This window comes from Aquarana catesbeiana, linkage group LG06 (assembly GCF_042186555.1).
Source record: "Aquarana catesbeiana isolate 2022-GZ linkage group LG06, ASM4218655v1, whole genome shotgun sequence".
Classification (NCBI taxonomy): Eukaryota; Metazoa; Chordata; class Amphibia; order Anura; family Ranidae; genus Aquarana; species Aquarana catesbeiana.
The window spans coordinates 357,738,213-357,763,046 of NC_133329.1; the positions used below are offsets into that span (position 1 = coordinate 357,738,213).

Below are 24,834 nucleotides of genomic sequence, written 5' to 3' on the forward strand. Positions count from 1 at the left end.
GATCTCTGAACCCCCCCCCCCCCCCCCCCATTCTGGCTTTGTGAAGTGATCGCAGCTGGCGGGCAGACATCATAGCCGGGCACTTGCCATTGCTCCTAAAGCGGCCGACGTACACATACGGCGATCGTCACAGCCCTGCCAACCTGCCGCAGTATGACAGCAGCTGGTCAGCAAGCATCAGAAAATACATGCAGGGTTTTTTTTTTTTTATGTATTCCAATGGCCCTCGTTCATACCACTCAAAAGAAAACACTATATTATCTGTATGGAACACATCTAGGACAGGGGGTAAAACAAAAACGCACCAAACACATGACCGGAATGCACATGCAAAAACACATCCAGAACACAGAAATTGGGGTGTGAACCAACCCTTATGTTTTGGCACGGTCTCAAAATGTACAAGTCAGGGAAAGGCTGCCACTTCCAGTGAAATGGTAACCTCCGTAGGCTGCATGGTACCAGGACTGGATTACTGTAGTGTACAAATTTCATATACAGAAGATGGTCCATATACTTACTGTCAAGATCTTCCATGTGTGCTTGAAGGGTCCGGGCAAGATTGATAAACTGAGAATAGAGAGGGGGAGGGGGGGGGAATAAAAAAACCTTGTAGAAAACCAAACAAGCATATATGACCCAAAAAGGACAGACATTTATACAGTTGTAAAGAACAAAAAAAAAGGAATAGAGAAGCAACACACACACACACACTTTCTGGGTCAAACCAAAGACAATTACGCACAAAAAGGAGGTCATATATCATGACAAATTAAAGTTTACAAAAATTGGTAGATGGGATGAAACAATTCAAAATAAATTAATTTAGAAGACAGCAAAAAAAACAAGGTTGCTCATCAGCTGCTGGCACCCTTATAAAAACGGATATCCTGGACTTCACATAAAAACACCCAAAATATACCTCAAACTATGGAGGGAAAAAAAAAAAAAAAAAAAAACAAAACACACACCACCCACACACATGCTTGATGACAGCTTGTTCACCATAGGTTTCTCCAATATGCTTAACACTGAATGCAAAGCTTGCATGTACACAGGAGCATCTGAGGTCTAGTCTAAACAAAGTATATTAACTACTGGTACTTGTCTAACTTTTGCACATGCTAAAAATCAGCATTTGCTAGGACTTTTAGTATTGCCCCACCCCTTTACATACAAAGTGTAAATGCTTTAAAAGCAAAGACCCTCGAGAATAAAATGGTGGCTACAGTTTGTCATACGATATTTGTGCAGTTATATAAATAAATATTTTAAACTAGTACTGAATTTTATTGGAAAAAACATAACCAGTGGTAAAATATAACAAGATGGTGTTATGTAAACAAGTAACTAAACATGTACAGTGTGGGGATGCTTTAAAATGTCTCTAACTTATTTTATACAATAAGCATCGTACTAGTATAGCTGCATCCTTGGCTACACTAGCCAATGAATGACAACTATGACCACAGAAGAGTCATGCATGTAATTCAAGCAGGAGAAACATCCATTTCCCAATCCCTCCTGGGACAAACTGTTCAAAATGGGAGAGCCCAGGTACTGCTGGTGCTAGCAAGAGTGTGTGTGTGTGTGTGTGTATGTTCTTTTGAGTACCCTGTAAAAGTGATTAAGTACCTCTAGATTCACCCAATGAGACAGCCCTTTACCAGCTTCTAAAGCCGGTATGAGGCCGGGTTCACACATGCAAACTGGACGCATATTTCCCCCACATCCAATTCACATGACAGGAGAGTGATGGTCTGGCCCTTAACGGAGCCAGTTCACACAGCCCCGGGGTGTCCATGGTCTGCATTGAAAAAAAGGGTCCGGTGTGTCTTCTGGTCCGATTCAGGTAAAAATTCAGACCCGATTTGCACCTGAATCAGTGAACAGGGATGCACCGGTCCCCCTGCTATGAAACGGAGCCTCAAGCTCAAAGCAGTTGTGAGCTTCATTTAATCCCTTGTTAACTAAGACCATCAACTTGGGAAAAGGGCATGGTATTAAAACTGGGCCCTGGTTTAACCACTTTTCAACTAAGGATAAAAAAAAAAAAATTTAATCTCGCAGAGTAACTAACAAGTTAATGCCAAGCGATTGACTCCTGTGGGATGGAGTGTTACTCTTTACACCAGGTATAGCCGAGCGACTAGGATTAGCACATTGGTTTGACCAGCTTCATTACAAGTCAGTAACGCTTTTAAAACAACTGAAACCAGATATGTTTTATAAGATGCTTTTGAGGGTAGAGGAAAGACCTGGAGTCTAATAGACCTCAGATCTCTCAGTAAAGAGTACCCATCACTGCTCTGTACGGGACATGTTCGGTATACATTTACTCTGAACAACATTTATCAAAAATTGGTATTCTATTGTTGTGTGTACTAAAATTCATTAAAAGTAAAAACGGATATCAGCATAGAAGCAGATTCTCCAAATTTGAGAAGGTGTAGGGTGGCTGACTGCACCTGGTTTAGCTCTAGTGGATTTAGTACTGGACAGATTGCTTTGAAATATGGTATTCTACTTCTGAGAACAGCCACATCAGATGACACCGCTATGGAAGGGAACTGTGTGCTTTGTTTCCTAATGCTTTTCCTTCTGTTCTAGTGCCCCTTGTATGAGGGGAACTTATGGTTCAACAGTTGGCAATACCTTTCATGCGATTTTATATTCAGTACAGCAATACTGGTATGTTTTCCTCGAGTGAATATACAACTTTACTGTTTGATTGTATGATTGTGAATACATCTTACTTTATCAAAAAACAAACAAAAAAGCCAGTGTTTAAAAAGGTGTTATTAGTGCATGAACTCACTCTAACCCGAGTGTTTGCTTCATTAGCTGCCCCCAGCATGTCAGAGAAGCGTTGCTCACACAAGTGCAGTAAGACGACCAGATACAATCCAGAGCTTATGAATTCATATTCAGCCTGCAGAATTAAAGGGAGAAGCAAAACAGTCAATCTGAAAGGCTTTACAGAGAAGAGAACGCATTTTTATGCCACTTCAAGCCAACATTTAGGGCCATGTCACTAGTGATACGGTCACCATCAGAAGCTTGCCAGTGATCAGATTGCCAAGAGCAGAGGACACCAATCTGCTACTATGGGGTCACTTCCTTTACTGGCCAAACCAGTGTGGTATTGCCCTGTCATGGCTCTCTGGCTAGAGAGATACTACAGTTTCAGAAGGGGGGGGGGGGGGGGGGGGCCCCGACTCCCTAGGAGCAGCTGAGTGCCATCTAGCAATTTGTTTCCTGGAGAGTTCTTGCCAGTGATGGGGTCAGCGTGACATGGATCCAAAGCTTGGTTTTGTTTATGTATTATTTCCAGATCTGGGCAATCTAAAATGAATAGTTGACGGAGCAGAATTTCCTGTAATAAAGACCAATCACTGCTGTTCTCTCCTTATGCAGACCTACTGGTCTAGTCTTTGACCACTTTGTCTCTGCCTGTATTGGATGGGCATGCTGGGCCCCCTCCCTTAGCTCTGATCAAGCCATGTACAGCAATGAGGATATTACTTTTAGAAGATAACTGGGTTTGCAAAAGCATTTGATGAGCACAAAGTGGAGGTCTACCTTTGGTGACTATAAAGGAATTGATTTGAGTATTTGCTCTGAGCATAACTTTAAACTTTTGTAAAGGGCTTCTATCTAAAATGTCTGATTTGGTGATCTCCATGGGCAGCTGTGTGCCAAATAGAGTTGGTGTCCATTCTACCACAATTTATAGTGGTTCTAAAGGCATTATCTGCATTTAAAAAACCACAACAAAAACCGCACACACACTTCTGCAACAAGCTCCCGAAGTCTAGGACCTATCATGTGTCCCAGAAGACTTCGGGAAGGATAACTTCCGCTTCCAATCGCCTAAGGCAACCAGAATGTTTTTTGGGGGGTACCTGCCTCACTTCCAGTTTCACAAACAGGAGCCATGGAGGAGGCCCTAAAGCAGAAGTTACACTTTAGGGTGGAAGGCGACTTTAACCAAGGCCATAATCCAGTACAGAGAACAAAACTAGGTTCCAGTCTTTAGGAACACAGTTTTGGCCATACGAGTTGTGTAAAATTTACACACACACACACACACACACACACACTTTACCCAGGGCAGCAAAAAGGAAAACCTGTTGAAAACAAGCCTAAGCACTCACCTGCTAGCTGGAAAGAAGCTGAAAAAGAATTTAACAGCCACAGTGGCTCAAAAGGAAAGTTGGTAACTAAGTTTCTTTGTACATGGCCATGCGCTACTGTTGTGTGTCTGAATTTTAGACAAAGCAGGACAAATGCAGCCATTGTCATTTGAAGAGCACCGTTTCAAAGCAAAAGGCTGCACTGGACAAGAATATCAGTAGATCTGAGCCCTAGGTGTTGAGTGGAAGCATACTTACCCTATCATTTGCATGTGCCTGGTAAAGCTCTTGAATGTCAAAATCTTCCAAGTTCAGATCCAGCTTCTCTTTACACAATTCACATGTAGTTATGGTTTCCAAACTAGAACCTGAAAGCCACAATATACCACAAATAAATATTTAAAGCGTGTATCAGTTAAAAAAACTGACCATTTGCATAGCAACATGGAGAGACAAAGCAGCAATCTGTACATACCAGAGTTGATCTTGGCATGCAGCCATTTTTTCATACAGTCCTGGTGAATATACTGCAAGCTACCAGAACACTTGCATGGCTCAATAAAGGGATTACTTGGACTGGATGCTCCAGTCTGACATATTCTGCACAAGTCACCTTCTTCCTCCTCAGAGTCCTCTAGTAGAAGGCTGAAAAAATAAAATAATAATAATAATAATAATAATAAAAATAATAAAAATAATAAAAATAATAAAAATAATAAAAATAATAAAAATAATAAAAATAATAAAAATAATAAAAATAATAATAAAAATAATAATAAAAATAATAATAAAAATAATAATAATATTAAATGCCAATTCTTCAAATCGGCTATCGGGTGTTGGTGCTGCTATCCTGACTAAGGGAAGCCTTGTGGCTTCACAGCTAGTTTCCTACTGTGCATGCGCAAAGCTCACTATGCTTTCTAAATGGGACAAACTGAGACCTGTGAAGAGTTCCAAAATCAGTGGCTTTGGCAGCAGATTAAAGCTATTCCATTTACCGAACAGAGTCAGGAGGGAAATTCTAACGTTTTGTTCTGCCATATCCCTTGCTACGGTGGCAGTAAAAGTGTTAAGTGCCTTAGAGCCAATTATTCAGCTATGAACAGGAAATGTAAAACCAGGACAGGAAGTTAGGGAAATTTCCCCAGAAAAAAAAAAAAAAAGTTACTTACCCGCCCTGTTGTAGTGGTTTGCACAGAGTAGCTCAGATACTGTGTTCCTGGCCAATCCTGTTGAGTGCCCCCACAGTAAGCAGCTGGCTATGGGGACACCCAAGCCGAGCTGCAGCTCCATGTGTTCATTCAGATAAGGAGCTGCGGCTCGGGCCCGCACCCTCTCCTGACTGGCTGACAGCAGCATGAGCCAATCGGCCAAGATACATGGACAATCGATAGACACAGGTAGGTATTAGGAGGGGGAGCTGCTGCTCACAGAAGGTTTTTTTATCTTAATGCATCAAGATAAAAAGCCTTCTGCCTTTACAATCACGTTGAAGATGCAGACTGCAGATTTAGGTTTGTTTTAAGACTACAAAGCAATATAGGAAGATCTCAGGTTATACACAGCGCTAAATGAGCCATACAGCCCCTCCTGACAGTTCCATCTAAATGTTCAGACTGTATACCAGGCAAATGTAGGGCAGCTAAACATGTTAGAGAAGCACGCAAAAGCATTGCTTTTACTCTGAACACTGCCTCATTTCCACTATACTCTTCTGCTCAACAAACAAGTTATGCAAGGATTTCTAAAAAACTCTAAAAAGAAAAAAAAAAAAAAAAAAATGTACCTCTCTTTAATTTTCTTCAGCTTCTCTGGATCCCTTGAGGAGTCTTGAGTCTTTTCACTTTCCTGTCCATCACTTGTCCTACCTGAGGGAACAATATCTACAGTTATCATGACATTGTCCGATAAGGAACTCCCTAGTGCAGCCGGCACTGAGAAGTGTAGGAGAGAGCTGGGAAGCATGCCTGAAATTCCTGAATTTCTCCTGCTGAAGAGTGTCTCTGCTATAGTGGCAGCAGCTGAACTGCTGCTAGGAGAGCCTGATGATCGGGGAGAACTCCTAGCTGCAGCAGCAGCCCCTGGAACATTGATTTGTACTTCATCTAATGAAGAATCTTCTTGTGATGCCCTTCTAAAAGGATTGTGTATTCTGCTAGTGTCAGAGGTAGAGGACGCTCTCGCAGTCTCATCTCTTCCTTCCCGTCTCCTTCTAGAGAACAGTGGTGTGCATCTATTCCTGAAAGAAGAAGGAAGCCATGATCCTGAAGTCCTAGTTTCAGAATCTTCTGACCTATAGCTTTCAGCATCAGAATCTGAACTCTGATTTGGAGACAATGTTGAAATGCCCCATCTTCTCCTCCTAAGAAATGCAAATCCCTGAGATTGTTCAGAAGGCCTATTTTCTAGTGCTTCACTGTTGGCAGGGATGGTAGGACTGGGTTCAGGAGCAACACTATGTAAACTTGAATGTGCTTCTTCAGCATCTTGTGACCTTCCACTTGAAGAATCCTGGCTGGACCTCCTAGAAAAGAAGGTGGAAGACATACTAGATGCAAGGCGAGACAGTAGGTGCCTTGTTGTACGCCTGCCATCACCATCTGTAGTTTGGTCACTTCTTGGCATCTGTGATGAAGGCGAGATTCTTTCTGAAGTACTCCGTGATGTAGCCTCTTTTCGGCTTGCGGAGTGATGAACCTCAGAGGAAACGTCCCTCTGTGGAGAGCGTAGGTCTCTGTAAGTTGTTGTTCTTGAACTTCTGCTTGAATCTCTAGTAAATGAAGGGCTCTGTGAAGGCAACTGGCGGCTGACTGATGTGTTGAGTCGAACTGTGCTTAGAGAGTTATCTTTTGGTCTAGCGCCTTGTGCATATGAAGAAACTCTGTCCTGCAGATCTGCAAAGATACAAAAAGTTAAATTATTCAGTAAGGTTCATATATTATGGAATTTTAAAAGCTCTACGTTCCTTTAATAAATGTTCAGTCCCCTTGGTCTAGATGTTGGGTGATCTAAACCAAAGGTTTATATCCTGTACAGATATACATTTCCCCAGGTCAACTTTCAGCAAGTACAGAAAATACCTGTTGATCTTGCTAAAGATAGTGTCCTTATTACTTCCCGTTAGCTGAACTAAGAAAAAAAATTAAAAAAAATGTTGCCATCATACGAGGGTATTTGTATCAACTAGGTTCAACAGAATCTATGCAAATTCAGTAGTGACAATTATCTCTGTAAGTGCATTAGTGTGCACAAGCCAATTCACTCACATGATGAAGTGATATCACCATTTCTATGCCCATAATCACCAAGCTCGTGTATAGAGGTGTCTGTTCTTCTGTCCCGATCACGCTCCCTTGATAATTCAGAATGAAACATTGATGTCCTAGGAAAGCGTCCATACCTGCTTGATGATTCTGTACAAAATGAGAATTGGTCAGTCATTGGGGCACCAAGCACCAAATTACAAAATATGCAGCTTAATAGGAGTATGAAGTATGATTTGAAGAGCAAATATACACACAGCCTTTGAAAAGACGACTTAGTGAAGCATGCACATTTGTGATAGTGCCTGGTACAAGTATTCCGTTTTATTTAAGTGCATCCTGCTGTAAAGAAACCAATAAGCACAAATCACAGCCCTAAAAGAGTTGTAAAGGCAGAAGTTTATCTTGATGCATTCTATGCATCAAGATAAAAAAAACCCTTGTGTATAGTGGCCTCCCTCAGCCCCCTTATTACCTACCTGAGCTCCTCTCCAGCGATGTCCACAATCCCCTCAGCCATCCAGGACACTCCCGATTGGCTGACTGACTTTGACAGCCACAGGAGCCAATCAGGGGAGAGAGGGGGGGGCAGGTCAGGGCTCTGTTTCTGAATGGATACAAAGAACTGACTCGGCTTGGGAGCCCCCTGTAGCAAGCTGCTGGCTAAGGGACACTCAAAGGAGGGAGGGGCTAGGAGCAGCAAAGACGGACCCAAGAAGAGGATCCTGGCTGCTCTGTGCAAAACCAACTACACAGAGAAGGTAAGTATAACATGTAAACAAAAAAAGGGGAGCGAGCCTTCACAATCACTTTAAGGCCAGGCCTTTATGCCTTTTAAAAATTCTAGAATTGTTGGGGAGTTGGTGCTCTTTGCCAAATTGACAATTAAACCATCAGACATTTGCTAAATGGCGTGACTGGTTTATGGCTTTGTATTAAAGTATTGATTACTATCTGAGGACACCCTTGGAATCTTGGATTCAGAAGCCATGCTGCCAGGTTTAGCATGTCTGAATTGGGATGGAGGACTGGTCCCTGAGAGAAGGAGATTCTGACTGGGAGGTATCGGGGGGGGGGGGGGTTGATCCTTCAGTGACAGACCACTCTTCAGCCAAAATGGGGGTATTCTAATTTGAGATGCATCGATGTATGCTCGGCCCTGAATTTTGATAGGACCCTTTGAATTAAAGTGTAAGTAAACTGCAATATTGGTTTCAGCCAAGGAAGCTGTCATCTTTGCCTCTGTTTAATCTACAACTGCCATGATGCTGCACATGCGATCTGTTATGACACCAGCCACCATTGGATGATTTGTCAGTTTGGTTGAGAGCACAACCAATGGGAGTGTTTATTTCTGGCATATGCCAGAAATAAAAATGTACTGAAGCTGCTAAATGGATGGGTTTACTTAGCAACGGTCAGGCTTTCTTGCAGTTTCTCTTGTCATTGCCATGAATAGATTTGTCCAGATAACGGACAACTGTTATGGACGGGAGCCTTAAAAAGGTGCTAGGGCCTCCGACAAGAGACTTTGGTCTGTCTTCAGCTTAAGGATTTTTACCAAAGGGTAAGGCACCACTTTGAAAATGGTGGATCTGGTCTCCCATTTTTACTGCTAGTCAAAGAAAGAAAGCTTCCTCTTAAGGCAACATGAAAGTAGGCATCTTTCAAATATATTGTTGCCATGAAGAAGTTTCGGTAGTAAGTACATGCGAGTAGAATCCCAGGCCTTGTTTTGGCACTTGAATTAGGAAATTTTGTTTCACCAATTCCCAAGAGTAGTGGTAAAGCCCAGGCTTTTAGGCAATTAGAAGATTAGGAGTCTCAAAAGGGGTTTCTCTCTGAAGTCTAAAGTATAACTCTTTGATTACTATCCTGATGAAACTGTTGGTTAACCTGAGCCACTAGGGGGGAGGAATTTCTCCAGCCTTCCTCCCACTTGGCATCTGGAGTCACTGCAAGGTGGCATTTTGGTCAGGAGGGCTAAAAAGTATGTTTTCCCTTGACCTGTCTTTGTGGCCAGCCCAATGCTTTTTTGGGAGCCTAGGGTAGCCTCATACCTGAGGAAGTGGAGGTATAGTTTGAATTAGTAGTCCTTCCACCATTAAGAGGGGTACATCCAGAATAGGATAGTTTAGGTCTCTTAGAATCCCAGTCTTGTTGGCTGCCCAGTCCAGTGCAAGTGCTCTGCGACCGCTCTAAAGGATCATACCAAGATGGCTGTGATGAAGCTGTTGACTGAAGAGAACAAAAATTAGGAAACATAAGCACCTGAAGCTCAGCACATTGTTAAACCGGGAAAGAAATAGATTATAAAAAGTCACTAATAACCAGGTAGGTTAGTCCTTAGCCAAATCAGTATGGTGTTCCATGATCTGTACCCAAGTCGGAAGCTACAAACACTGTATCTGCTGACTAACACTTACCAGTACAGGGATCCAGCGATGTCTTCACCAAGGCCGGTTCTTAAAAGGTCTTCAGCACCACCATCTTGCCTGTGGGAAGATGGTTCCCCACTGTGCTTTCTGAACAGACCTGCCAGCTCCTGGGATCTGCATGTCCCAAGATGTTGCAGGCGGGGAAAAGGGCCCCCACCCCCCCACCCAAAATTCTGAGCCAAGCAGAAATGGGTACCTAAATCGGGTGAATTTTAATCATACGCCAGACTATAATCCTACAAAAAACCCTGACTTTGCAAGTATAATAGATGCTGGTTGGAAGCCAAAAAGATAGTCACACCAAATATTGCTTTGATTTCTCTTCCGTTTGCTCACCTTTATCAAATTACAAAATGCAAAGAAGATTAACAGAACACACACACACACCTTATTAGTTACACCTTATTAGTACCAGGATAGACCCCCTTTTGCTTTCAGAACTGCCTTCATTCTTCATGGCATAGATTCAACTAATTGTTGAAAACATTGAGATTTTTGTCCACAGGGACATGATAGCGTTACGCAGTTGCTGCAGATTTGTCAGCTGCACATCCATGATGCTAGTCTCCTGTTCCACCACATCCCAAAGGTGCTCTATTGGATTGAGATCTGGTGACTGGAGGCCATTGGAGTACAGTGACCCCGTTGTCATGTTCAAATCATCTCAAAATTGTTTGAGGTTTGTGACATGGTGCATTATCCTGCTGGAAGGAGCCATCAGAAGATGAGTACACTGTAGTCATAAAGGGATGGACATGGTCAGCAACAATACTCAGCTAGGTCGTGGTGTTTAAAATGATGCTCAAGTGATACTAAGAAAATATCCCCACACCATTTCACCACCAGCCTGAACTGTTAATACAAGACAGGATGGATCCATGCTTTCATTTTTACACCAAATTGACCCTACCATCTGAAATCGAGAATCAGACCAGGCAATGTTTTTCCCAATCTTCCATTGCTCAATTTTGATGAGCCTGTGAATTTTAGCCTCAGTTTCCTGTTCTTAGTTGACAGGAGTGGCACCCATTGTGGACTCCTGCTGCTGTAGCCCATCTGCTTCAAGGTTCAAAGTGTTGTGCATACCTTGGTTGTAACGAGTGGTTATCTGATTTACTGTTGCTTTTTTTATCATCTCGAACATGTCTTCATTCTCCTCTGGGATCAAAGCATTTGACTGCTGCTCACTGGATATTCTTTCAGGACCATTCTGCCTAAACCCTAGAGATGGTTGTGTGTGAAAATCCCAGTAGATCAGCAGTTCTTCAAATCCTTAGACCAGCCCGTCTGGCACCAACAACCATGCCACGTTCAAAGTCACTTAAATACCCTTTCTGCCCCAGTCTGATGCTTGGTTTGAACTTCAGCAAGTAGCCTTCACCACGTCTAGATTCTATGAGTTGCTGCCATTTGATATGGCCGATTAGCAATTTGTGTTACCGAGCAATTGAACAGGTGTACCTAATAGAGTGAGTGTACACCCTAGACTAACAGAAATGCATTTTTTAAAGTTACTTACAACTCTGCTTCTGTTTCCCAAGAAGCTCCCAGATACTGGGCGATCATATGTCCCTGAGCAGCGCTGATAGCTGGATGAAGGAGTCTTCCAAGATGGTTCAATGGTCTCCCGCTCTCTGGAAACCCAGTCTCTACTTGAACGCAATGGGCTAGAGTCCTAAGCAACACAAAAGCCACAAGTTACACAATTACAGTAATGTGATGGATAACACTAAAAATGTGTTTCCTCCACTGCCACAACAGGAGGGAACATTCAAGCTGCCCAGCAATGACATGAACTACCAGGTTTCTTGGTAATCATGAAACCAAACCTGATCTATAAAACAATTCATAGCACAACATTTCTTATTTCTAGATCTGACAATAAAAATGTTCAAGAAAGGAACTGGAAGTATGAGAGTCAGATCATGTACCTACATGCACGCTTCAGTTTCATTATGTTATAAGACCCCTTCATTTTAGTTAAAGCACTATTAAAACTGAAAAGGGAAAAAAAACAAAAAAAGATATATTGCAGCTTACCACCTAGATGTGATGGCTACATTAGTACTTTAGGCTCAGTCTTCCATTGTCATCTGGTGATCCAGGCAGTAAGTTTTTTTCAAAAGAAAAATCTCTTCAGCAGAATCAGTTACAGAGATGAGAAACCATTTAACACTGGGTGGGGAGCTACCAATGATCATCTTTTGTGCAAAACCCTTATACCAGGAAGGGAGGAAGGAAAAAAAAAAAACCCACACACACACTGTTTGCTGTAACTGCCTATAGAGTATTGGCTTGAGTTGATTTTACTGTTGTGGGTTAAGTGACACTTTAAAAGTGGTTGTAAACAAAAAAAAAAAAGTTGCACTTACAAGATAAAAACTTTTAAAATCGCATAACCTCCAGAGTAGCACCACCGTGTCCACATAGTCACATCCAGCCAGGCACTGTGTATGTGGACACGGTGGTGCTACTTTGGAGGTTATGCGATTTTAAAAGTTTTTATCTTGTAAGTGCAACTTGTCTGTTTGGGGGCTTTGAATAAATTTGTATACGGAGAATATGGTCTCTATACTTATTTACATGTCCTGAACTCATGGAATCTTGAGCCAATCTGGGAGATGATCCACTTCTTTGGATATTAATGAGCTGAGTTACCATTAAGTAAAGAGCCATCTGGATTACCCACCATTGATTGGGAAGAGGAAGTGAGAGCAAAGAGCTCGTGGGGAGATCCGCATATGAGTTTTGACTCATCTGGGAGGTGAGCGCACATTTTTACTGGTGGTGGTGTGCACTCCTTTTGAGGACGAACAATCACTGTGGTGGAATTGTGTGGATAAACTGATCACAAGAAGTTTTTCATGTTTTATTTCTTCATTTTATGGACTATTCATTTACTTTAGAGATTTGCACTTTACATTTATAATTTTACACACAGCACTACATTTACTAAGCCCAATTATAGGCTTGCCCGTAGTAAAAAGTGGTTGTAAAGGGTTTACAACCACTTTAAAGTGTTTATATGCAGTAAAGCATGCTGTTATATTCACTGTGGAACCTAAGGGGTTAATCCTCCACATTGTGTAAAGGCTGTTGGTCCTCTGATCCAGCCCTTCTTCCACTGTCCCCAATTTATCTTTTGACAGTACAGAGCCTGGGGGGGGGGGCAACGCACTCTGCACATGCTCAGTTTGGTGTGTAGTGCTTTTCTTGGTAGGGTGCATGTGATCAGCACAGGGCCAATCAGCACTAACCAGTCAGGGGTCCTGCAGCCTCACGGGACAGTCAAGCAGTAGAACAAAAACTCCTCCTACAACCAGTGCTGGGCCAGACACTGATGGAGGTCACGAGACTGCTATATACTGCTGATGAGAATTTATTTAGCAGTTTATATTTACTAAAATTGTATTTCCATGTACTGTGGGAGATCAGATATAGTGAATGAAGGGTTCTGGGTTTAGTAACCATTATTGTATTAGTCCATTTAACACTCACCTGCCCTCAGACACATTGCTGCTGTCCAAAGATAACCCGTGCCCCTTCAGAATGGAGGCACAATTAACCCTTTTCGCTGCCAGGTCTGCATGTCCCTACAACACTGCCCCCAGGTGGCCAAGTCCATACAGACCCAAATTTCTCCTTATGCTACAAGTCCATGGTCACTGAAGTGACCATGAGCTTATAGCAGAATTGTTCAGCAGACGCTGCTGAACAAACTGATAGCTCTTGCCTATGCTGACAGCTAATGTGCCCTCCACACTAACACATTCTTACCCTTCCTGCTCTAATTTCTCTTTCCTTCTCCTCCCTCCTCCCCCCCCCCCCCCCCCCCTTTTATTAACTCCATACAGCAGGGATCTGCAATTAGCGGACCTCCAGCTGTTGCAAAACTACAAGTCCCATCATTCCTCTGCTTCTGGGTGTCATGCTTGTGGCTGTCAGTCCTGCTATGTCTCATGGGACTTGTAGTTCTGCAACAACTGGAGGTCCACTAATTGCATATCCCTGACATACAGGTTAAGCTTATATTTAGTAGGAATTTTGCAAAGTTAGTGTAAAATTAGATGTTTTTTTTATCTGCCAATAATGGTGTTAGTGTATTTAGCAAATATATTGTTTTGATAAATATTTGCGCAAATGTCATGGAACCTTAAAAATCAGTAGCTTGTACCTATTTTACTGGTCATGTGCTTTCAGAAAATATATGGATGAAAAAGCAAAGGAAAAAATTGCAAAAATGGAGCACAGGGCCTGGCAGCAAAGGGGTTAAAGGAAATGTGTTACATGTCAGACCACCATGAAGAGCAGAGAAAAAAAAAAAAAAAAGCACACACACACACACACACACACACACACACACACACAGATGCAGCCACCACATCTAATGATTGGCAAGCTGCAATATAAACATTCTTGGCATCATCTGGGTTTAATACCCCTTTTAAAAGAGAAGTATGGGTTTTTTAGCTTCATCCTATTCCATGAAAATATTTCAAGCCCTCTGAGATGTGCACCCTTTGGCAAAGAGGGAAATCGCCTGTGGGAGGGGCTAGCCTTCCCTGGATTCTTTTGCTGACAATCTTGTCGGGATCCATGACTGTCTGAAGTATGCTCTGGGCTGTCGGCTATTCTTCCTCCTCACTCAGTTCAGATCAATTCTCTTATCTGCCTTCTATGCTGCAATCTTGATTTGTGAAGTTCCCAGATAAATACCTGTGCAACATAGCCGTATGCAGCCAGTTTGTAAGGCCCCTTCCACATGGGGCGGTGCGTGCACCGGCGCCATTTTTAGCGGCACTATTCAGCCGCTAGCGGGGCGGTTTTAACCCTGAAAAAGGGTTAAAACCGCCCACAAAGCCCCACTTCAGCAGTGGTATAGCCACGCTGCCACATTGATTTCAGTGGGCAGGAGCGGTGTATACACCACTCCACAGATGCTGCTTGCAGGCGTTTTAACATCCTGCAAGCGCACCGTTCCAGTGTGAAAGCCCTCGGGGCTTTCACACTGGAGTGTGAAGAGTGGCTCTTTCAGGGCACTTTGCTGGCACTAAGTTTAGCGCCTGCAAAGCACCCCAGTGTGAAAGGGGTCTAAGAATTAACTGTGCTGCCTGTTCTCAGACTGCAGTGTGGGGATGTGAGGAGGAGCCCAACAAGCATAGCTTCTATGGGAGGATGGGGGGGGTGTCACAGTCCACTTCCCATAAATCCAACCATGTCTATACCACTTACTTTTCACTATGCACAGGAAAAGCAGTGTGCCTGAACTGGTTTACTATTCAAGCGTGTGCCCATTTAGGCCCCTTTCACACTGGGGCGGGGGTAAAGTGCCGCTATTGTTAGCGGCGCTTTACCGTCAGTATTTGGCTGCTAGCAGGGCGGTTTTACCCCCCCGCTAGCAGCTGAGAAAGGTTCAAAAACCACAGCAAAGCGCCTCTACAGAGGCGGTATAGCCGCGCTGTCTCATTTCTTTCAATAGGCAAGAGCGGTGAATATACCACTCCGAAGATGCTGCTAGCAGGACCTTTTTTCCCATCCTGCTAGCGCATCGCTCCAGTGTGAAAGCCCTCGGGGGCTTTCACAATGGAGAGACAGCAGCGTTTCGGGTCGGTTTGCAGGTGCTATTTTTAGTGCAATAGCGCCAGCAAACCGCCCCAGTGTGAAAGGGGCCTTATAGTAGGCGTGGCCACATCTCCCAGGAAGGAGGAACAGACAGAGGGTGGATTGCTAAACTTGTAATCGCCCCCTCTAAAATATTCTAACAGCAAATTGATTATTACAGGGACCTACACCAGTGGTTCAACCCCAGTCCTCAATTAACACCAATGGGCCTGGTTTTCCTTTACCTTGCACAGCTGCTTTAAATCAATGATATGGTATTGATAAGAGCCATTTTATCTAAGGGAAGTTCCCAAAACATGGCCCGTTGGGGTACTTGAGGACTGAGGTTGAGAACCACTGGTGGGAGCATCTTTTGAACCTTTATCCTAACACAGAGAGCACAAGGTACAGTAAAAAACAAAAAAAAAAAAAAACTTTTGCCTTAAAAACGACTTTAAAGTGTTACTAAACCCAGGAGCCTACATTCACCACTTGGTCTTAGCAGTACACAGAACATGGAAATGCAGTTTTGTTTTAGTAAAAATAAAGTGCTAAATACCTTTTCTCAGTAGTATATAGCAGTCTAGTGAGTGTCCAGCAGAGCACTGCTTAAAGCTTGTAGGAGTTTTCATTCTCCCCTAAACTGTTCTATGAGGCTACATAACCCCTGACCCTCCGTCTGGACGGTGCCAATTGGCCCTGTGCTGATCACATGCACCCTCCCAAGAAAAAAACCTCTAGCATCAGACCAAACTGAGCATTTACAGATGCCCACAAGGCTCTGTTCTATCAGGAGATAGTTTGGGGACAGTGGAAAAGGGAGGATCAGAGAAGATAGGAACAAACAGGTTCTACAGGAAGTATAACAAGCATGCTTTTGCTGCATATACAGACGGATTTTAATGTTGTGGGTTTAGTAACACTTTAAAATCAAAACCAGCTAGATTAAAGAAGAAGACAATGAAACCATAGAACACTGTGTTGGCACAGAAGAAAGAAACTTTACCTTTATTACACCCCAAAAATGTGCAGTATTAGTCACCGATAACTGTCCCATTAGGCAATTATACAGAGAAATCTTAAAGGAAATCGTTTGGCAAATTAATATAAAACCATGCACACCCAACCTCTAAAAAGGTCCACTTTTAGCCTGTAAAATATACAATTGAAACCATTCTGTTATAAACTATATCACCGAAACCATTATATTTGACAAGTGAAAAAAAAAAAAAAAAAAAAAAAAAAAAAAAAAAAAAAAAGATAAAATTTGTGGCTGGTGTCAGAAATTTTATCAGATAAACTGTGCTGCATTTTTAGGGAAGATTTCTGCAGATGTCCTGTACTTGGGTGATAGCGTGGCTTAATACAGTATGCAGAGTAAGCATGGTCACCCTAGCACAGAACATGCGTTACGGCAGATTTACAAGGCGAAAACAAATGTAGCCCCCACATCAAAGGACTATTAAGCTGCAATATATTACATTTATTCTGCATGAGTATAGAAGCACTAAGAACAGCAAATGGAAACTTGGCAAGAGAATGCTTAAACAAAAAAAAGACTTACCTTTAAAAAAGTCTGAAGACATGACGTAGATCTGGATATTCCCTATATGACATGAATTGGTATCTTTCAGTACAGCAGCTGTTGATATTTTATGATCCACACTGATGGAGAAACCAATTCATCCTCTGGAGCCTGTGAAGGGCCACAAACTTAGCACCAAATTCCTGCACAAAGCTACCAAGCAGTTCCCTGAGCCAGCTATTCAAGATTTAAGAAAGAAAAGAGCAATACGAGTCATGTTATACCAGATTGTCCATAGGACAAATTTGCAATACAGTAACCAAGCTCCATGGTCACATGAGAAAGGGGGAGGATCTAAAGACTTTGCATAAGAGTATGTACGAGGAAACCGTTTTGTTAAGGTAATGGTTAGGACCATTTTGTTTTTTGTCTGCATGTAGTCTGAAGACTTCCCTACACTGCCTGCCCCAAATACTGAAGCAAGGAGTAGTGTCACTCAGGATTAGTGCACAGATCTGAGCCAGCTGCTCCCACTACAGTCAGGCGCTCCAGTGAGCTCTGGAGGGGGAAAGCGTCGATATACCATCACCTCGCTCTGCTCAGCAAAGACCAAGAACTGAGTGATCAGCAGTCATGTGATCGCTCTGTTCTCAGTCTTAGAGCATCAGACTGTCGCTGCAGTCATATAGACTTAAGACGTCCCCCCCCGAACTTCAACACCTGCCAGCATCCTTCTAAAAGATTCTGAACCACCAAGTGTAAAAAAATAATTCACTAATCATGTGACCACCAGTGGCTGTCAGTTGATGTCAATTTAATTTTAGTCTTTTCTAAAATGCCATTTTAGTCATATGAATTGTTTGTTTTAGTCAACTAAAATCTAATGGGTTTAATTAAATTGTAAATACATTTAAGCATTTAACCTAAAATGTCCAAACTCCTACTCATGGAGTAACAAATTCAACATTTATGGCATTAGGCCCCTTTCACACAGGCCTTCAGTTTCATCAGTTCAGCGTTTTTTTTTTTTTTTTAAAAGTAAGGATCAGTTTACATCCACTCAAGTAAAATTTTGGGTTTACATTAGAGCTGCACGATCCTGGATAAAATGAGCTTAGAATAAAGATCACGATTCTTGATTTTGAAAGACCACTGCACAAATACCGTGTGACATAAAATTTTGCAATAACCACCTTTTTATTCTCTAGGGTCTTTGCTAAAAAAAAAAAAAAAAAAAATTATATATAAATGTTTGGGGATTCTAATTGTCTAGCAAAAAAAAAAAAAAAAAAAAAAAAAAAAAAAGTTTAACTTTTAACCAACAAGTGTCAGAAAAAGGTAGTTTTTAAGTGGGTAAAGTGCCCTCATCTACAGACCGAAATTCATTCCTTTGAACTAAGAACTGAGAGATACATTGTATCACTTCATTCTCTGTGCTGAGGAAGGTCTTTGACAGCTCTGGCCCTACACTGTTTATAGCAGCGGTTCTCAAATCCTGTCCTCAGGACCCACCAACAGGCCAGGTTTGCAAGATAACTGAAATACGTCACAGGTGATATCTTTTGCTGCTCAGTGATTGCAGTATTCTAGTCTGCATCTCCCCAAGGTAATACGTAAAAACCTGGCCTGTTAGTGGGTCCTGAGGACAGAAGTTGAAAGCCAATGGTCTATAGGAGAAAAAAAGAAACAAAAAAAAACAAAAAAACAAAAAAAAACAAACACCACACAAAAAAAAACCCGACAACCACAATGAAAAGCTGACAGTCAGCATCAGCAAGTGAGGGAGCCCGTCTGTGCAGACTGCCCCCTCACTATATGTACATCTCTTCTCCCCCTCTCCTTGCACTAATTAACACTAGTGGTCACATGATCAGGAACCTGCTGCCCGTGAGTGTACATACATACACAGCTGACAGACAGAAGGCTTTAGCTTTTGGATGAATTTAAGTTACAGAAGTATGGGATGCAGCTTTGAGTTAGGCTACAAAAATACAGTAGAGCAATCAGTCTCATCAGGAGGAGTAAGACTGAGCCTACTAACAGCTTTCAAGCATAGGCACAAAAGTCTAAACCCAATTCTCCCCCACACCGCATGTAGCATTCAAGAACTCCCCCAAAGTTGTGGTCAATTGATAGTCGATTTAGCCTCCTATAAGCCAAGTACAGATCACAAGGCATGATAGCACCATTAGACAAAGCTGGTAAAAAAAGGGAAACCAGCATGCATCAGCACAACCCACTGCGCATCCTGCGACAAACCTAGAGTCTACTAGCCATGTACGTTTCAGCTGCAGATCATACATTTCAGTGTTTGAACATATTAATGCAATGGTTAAAAAGCTAACACATCCTCACCTGAAAGTCCAAGTCAGGTCTCAAAGAGCTATCACTTGTGCGATAGGTGTCACTTTGACCTCCTAACCTGTTCGATCTAAACATCCTGGATGTTAAAGGTGAAGTATGAGAAGGCTGGACTGTTATCCGTCGGGGCAATCTTGATGGCTTAGGTTCCATGTCAACCTGAAAGAAAAAAAAAAAAAATAAAAAAGTTTTCTATAAGGACCATCCAATCCAGATGTTAACATTCCATAACCAGTAATTACTACTTTATCAAATGACCATATTCGCTACATGCCTGGAATCTATGTATTCAGTTCTTTCACTGACTAATCGGTCACCACCCATGGAATCACTGGCTTTGCACCAGTTTTTCTCTTATATTAAAACATTTTTAGACTGATAAGAGATAGATATGGCAGAGACAGATTGCCATCCTCCCATTGCTCACTTGAATACTGTATGTAAAAGGAGCTGCTAGATCAGGTGTGTCAAACTCCATTTCATTGTGGGACACAGCAGTACGGTTGCCCTTAAAAGGGCCGGTTGTATCTACAAGACTACGCATCTACTTTTACTTTTCAGGAGTATGCCATGTACAGAGTGCAGGGGTTAGAGGTGCACCATGCAGAGCAAAACCAACCCACCCCAAAGCTTCCTTGCATCTCTACTCCCTCCTCGTGTAGGTGGCTCTAGTACCACCCTGGGTAGGCAGCTGCTACCTGTGATATTTGATTCTGTAATACCACTCAGTTTAAAAATGTCACAGCCATGCAAGGAGATAGCCCTCGCTCCGATTCTGGAGAGTCGTCCTTGTCGTGAGGGATCCATTACATCCGGAAGCTGCTGAAAGCAAAGCCCTCTTGTAAACAGTGTTACAAGTGACAGCGGGGAGCGTGAGCCAGAGGTGGTGGAATGGAGTTCTGTTATGATCTGGCTGCAAACCTGGGTGGGAGGGCCACATGACTAGGCCAGATCCAGCCCGTGGGCCTTGTGCAAGTCATGTGCTAGATGAAGACCTACATACATTAAACCAATAAAGATTCACCCCACTGTCCCATGACCAACAGTGAGGGAGGATTCAACATTTTAGCGTTACCCTCCAGGGGTGGTGGGATGTATGCATTAAAAACATTGACTTTTTTGAATTTTCTTTACCTGTAAAAGCCTCCCTTATGTACACATCCAAAAAACCTGCTGCTGGGCGCCACCATCTTGGGTGTTAGATCATCAGCCCAAGCAGGCTCAGCCGTTCCATCAAGTGACACTATAGTAGTCACTATTCCTCCCTGCCAGCTACAGAAGAAAGGTTATGTAGGGAGGAGAGGGGAAGATGCGGGAGAAGGGAGAGGGTTGTGTTAGGGATCCTGGAATAGTCACATTTTCAAGCAAGTTTAAACACAAAAATAAAAAAATAAAAATACCCACCCCAGACATGCTACACAATTTTTTTTTTTTTTTAACAGAAGGTAAAACTACTACAAGTATTTACTTTCATCTGCATTTCAGGCTGTTGACAGTATTTAAGAGGTTACCTAGTCAAGCCTAGCTAATCAGGCAATTTTATAAATGGGCATTCTGTATGAAGAAAGCCCCACTCACTGCAAAGACACCATCCCTGGCGTAAACAGGTTTTCCTGTGTGCCTTATTCACACCATAAATGTTGCATTTCCCCAAAAATGCAAAATTTCGGTCAATGAATGCCAGCGCATATTAAACACGACTAAAACGGATGGAAGTGTACACGCAATCTAGCGCAAGTCAGTGAATTGGCACTCACATTTTGTGCAATACATCTAGGGATAAACACCAGAAGAGGGGCACAGCAGCTTTACTGAATTCCCCCATATAGGTGTAAAGGCCTGAGTGTATTACACATGTTGGAAATGTTCGCAAAACTGCAGGTCTGACATCCTTACGGCACATTTTAAATGAAAAAAAAAAAAAAAAAAAGTGAAATGCATACAAGTGCTATACTTAGACTAGATTATCTAGGACACCAGAGCGAAAAGGAAGTTAGTGAGAAGGCCTGTGTGAGTTCCAAGTTGCTCTGCAGAGACATTGCATCAGCCTTTTATAGACTCATGCGAGCCTGACACCAAACAGCACACCTTTCAAAAAATATTATAAAGTTCATACTAATATTCTGGCATTTTAGGGATATTTGCTTTTATAGCCAAACAATGGTCCATACCAGGGGATGCATACATACACCGATTCTGTACTTGCCAGATGTGCTGCAGAAATCTCCCTCCACAAAGTCTGGCTACAACCATTTTAACTATGGGCAGCTGAAGCTGCTGCCTGTTGACTTCCTGGATTTACACAGACACACCTCCAGCTCTCATGGGCCCTCTTATGACTCATCCCCTCCTTTGCTGGCAAACTCACGAGAGAGCTGTGTGCGACGTCATAAGTCTAGGCTAATGACCAGACAAGAAACAGGAAGTGGGCTGTATAAGGCATTTACTGGCAAAAGGAAGAAAATATCCAAAGTACAAAACAAGGGCAGAAGATTTAAATAGATGCAAAGTTGAAAATTATTGAAGGTCTGCTTTAAGAGCCAGATTCAATGTATGCGAATGCATGGAGGGCTGCATTCACCTGCTAATAAACGAGAAGGTTAAACAGACCACGCACCTCTGAGCCGCCCCCCCCCCCCCCTTTACATTACACAGCTTTCTCCCCGCCCCTCCCAGCTATGCAAGCATGGAGCACATTAAATTTTCTCCTCTTCACACTGTTACTTTGAGGGGGAAAAAAAAAAAAAAAAAAAAAAAAATCTGATCACTTATTGCTGTCAGAAAGAATGTAAAACATCCCTTGTGACAGCAATAGGCAGTGACGGGTACTCTTTATGGAGGAATCTGGGGTCAAATCTCTCCCTTGCACTTAAAAGCATTCAAAATGCCAACTTAACCAGTTTTTAAGTTATTTTTAAAATTTGGCACCTTCAAGTCTTCTGTAAAGCGGAAGGGATGTCATGGCATTGCTTCCAGGTTACTAGACGACACCTGAGCAAAGCAGAATCTGGCTTCGTTCGGGTCTCTGGCCAGCTGGTGGACGGAGGGGGGGGTATTTAATTTGTTAGCAGCACCTTTGGTGCAAGAATTTATTTAAATTTTTTGCAATCATTCGGCCAAGCAGATTTAAAGCAGACCAGTCAACTTAGTCACAAAGATGATAATACCACCCTGCAGAAGAGAAGCCTTTCTTTATCTACCCAAAACAGATCCTGCCATCCACACTATACTGATGGAGGAGTCTGCTTTGCCTACTATATTATGACAGCCTGAATAATATATATATATATATATATATATATATATATATATATATATATATATATATATATATATATATATATATATATATATATATATATATATATATATATATATATATTTTCCCAGGCACACATTCAGGAGACCAAAGTTCAACAGTAGTAAGGGGTCTGCTTTGTTCATGTAGTCTACCATACTAGATAAAAATAAGATGTATAAACTTATTTTAATCTATCCAATCAAGAGCCAACCCTGGGCAGAGACAGCACGCCCCCGTGGGTAAAGTTCCAGGGCTCAGGTAAGTAAAATGTAAAATGGGGGTGGCGCAGTCACTGCCAGGTGTTTTTCATCTTAACGCATTAAGGTGAAAAAGCATAAGTTTAGAAACCCCCTTAAAGTCTAATTGTCACAGCAGAACAGGGACCTACACCAACAAGCTCAGCAATGGCAGCCTCTTCTGCATACATATCTTTAAAAGACAATCGTTCACGACATACTGGATCATGGTCCGGCTCTACTAGTTGTATAACCAAGGTTGGCACAGACAAGGTAATGCAATGTCAACATAACTCTAAATTCATAAATAAATATGTAGCCATTTACATAGCTTTCTTACCAAGCAGAACAAGTCCAGCCAAGTCAAACTCTTGGCTGGACAGTAAGAAAAGTTATCTTGTGTACGCAATGTATACATGGCTGCTTACCTATACTCAAACGTTTCCCCAAAACAGGGGGTTGGCAACCCACGGCCTGCACCGGGCCCACCAATTGTCCACCTGGCATGCAGACATGTTCGCTGCTGTCCTCTTCATTGGACAGCAGTGAGCAGCTGGTATCACAGGGCTGCAACTGCTGAAGTTAATTTTACATGAAACACCAGGCGATTGGTTGCTAGGATTGCCCGGTGACCAATCACCAGCCTGTGGAGGTAAACAGGGCTGGATGGGGCAGCAGTTCCTGGCCGACACTTGCTATGGGGGACCCCTTCTCCAGACTAAGCTAGAGTCAGCCACCATTGGATGCCAGTATTGGGGGGGGGGTCAGTAAAATCTGAATCCCCAGGGTGAACTGGCTTTGCATTAGTAAAGCACCTGAGGCTGCTTTCACACTGAGGTGCTTTACAGGCGCTATAGAGCTAAAGACAGCGCCTGCATTGCACCTGTAAAGAGCCTCTCCTCTCACTCCAGTGTGAAAGCCAGAGTGCGATTTCATGTGCGACTTGCAGAGACATCTGTGCATGAAGTCCCACAGATGTTGGCAAGCTGCACAAAAGTCACACTGACCAGCAGGTTTAAAAGCGAGCTGAAGTAGCACAGTCTCAAAGCCACATTCAGGGTGAACCGGGGCTGACATGATACAATTTTTTCTACCAGGCTCCTTATATTCTCCCCAAAGCTTGTAAAGCAGGTGTTGCCAACAGCATAGCAAACTCCGTTTGGTGAAGTGGAAGGGTCAGCCCATTCTACACATATGCTATGGGACCATTCACATCTTCACCATTACTGGTCCCCTTTGATCCAATTACCCGACTCGCCGCCATTCCCCGTTCCTCTACAACCTCAGTATGCCCATTATGTCTTGTAGAACCTCTAGCCAATGCGAGGGCAACCATTTGCCTTTCTTGCATAAAATAGAAGGCCTGTCATTCTGAAGTGGAAATCACCTGTGGCATTAGACTATTGGAGATCCTTAGTATAAAAATAACATTTTAAAAAAAAGTCATCCCGATATACAAAACCTCAGGGCTGCCCTAAGAAATTCAATAAAGTGTCAGACCTTTGGGTTGATTCAACCAACACTAATGACTCCTACCAAAACGTAATGTTTTCCTAGGGTTCCATTTTAGGAATCCTGTCATAGCATTGTCCCAACTGCCGTCCGGACCCGCCGGGATCACCCTGATCATGCCATGCCTTTGAGCAATTCCTTGCCATGCAGGGCTTTCCAATGATCCCACCTGGTGTACTTTGTCATGCTTACCATGAGTGAGAAGTCGTTTGCTGTTCTTTGAGCAAAAGTTGGCTATTTTACTGTAATGCTTCTGTTCCTCTCGGCCTGGGAATGCCCAAAGGGCCATTTTGCAAGTACCTACTTTTTCAGATCTTGAGGGAAAAAAAAATAAAATAAAAATAAAATGGGGGGGGGGGTCACTGCTCAGTGTACATTTTGCAACTCACAGCCCCAACATTTTCTAGTACCATAACCAGTTTAAAGCAGTAGTTTCTGCAAATATCCACAAGTGAAAG

General features: G+C 42.6%; 1 protein-coding gene across 4 annotated transcripts in view; it reads right to left on the bottom strand.

The window, feature by feature from the left end:
• MARCHF7 (membrane associated ring-CH-type finger 7) overlaps positions 1-24,834 on the bottom strand; it is a 44,305-nt gene that overhangs the window by 2,693 nt on the left and 16,778 nt on the right. For 2 of the 4 annotated variants that reach the window (XM_073634077.1, XM_073634078.1), the window contains exons 2-10: positions 19,322-19,486; positions 11,360-11,515; positions 9,463-9,640; positions 7,406-7,552; positions 5,926-7,033; positions 4,612-4,781; positions 4,395-4,504; positions 2,819-2,932; positions 522-570 (exon numbers count right to left, since the gene is read on the bottom strand). In XM_073634077.1, the coding sequence (XP_073490178.1) occupies positions 522-570; positions 2,819-2,932; positions 4,395-4,504; positions 4,612-4,781; positions 5,926-7,033; positions 7,406-7,552; positions 9,463-9,640; positions 11,360-11,515; positions 19,322-19,480 (2,191 nt within the window). In that variant the 5' untranslated portion in view covers positions 19,481-19,486. The remainder of the gene's footprint in view (positions 1-521; positions 571-2,818; positions 2,933-4,394; positions 4,505-4,611; positions 4,782-5,925; positions 7,034-7,405; positions 7,553-9,462; positions 9,641-11,359; positions 11,516-19,321; positions 19,487-24,834) is intronic. The other 2 variants (XM_073634080.1, XM_073634079.1) reach the window with 2 other exon arrangements.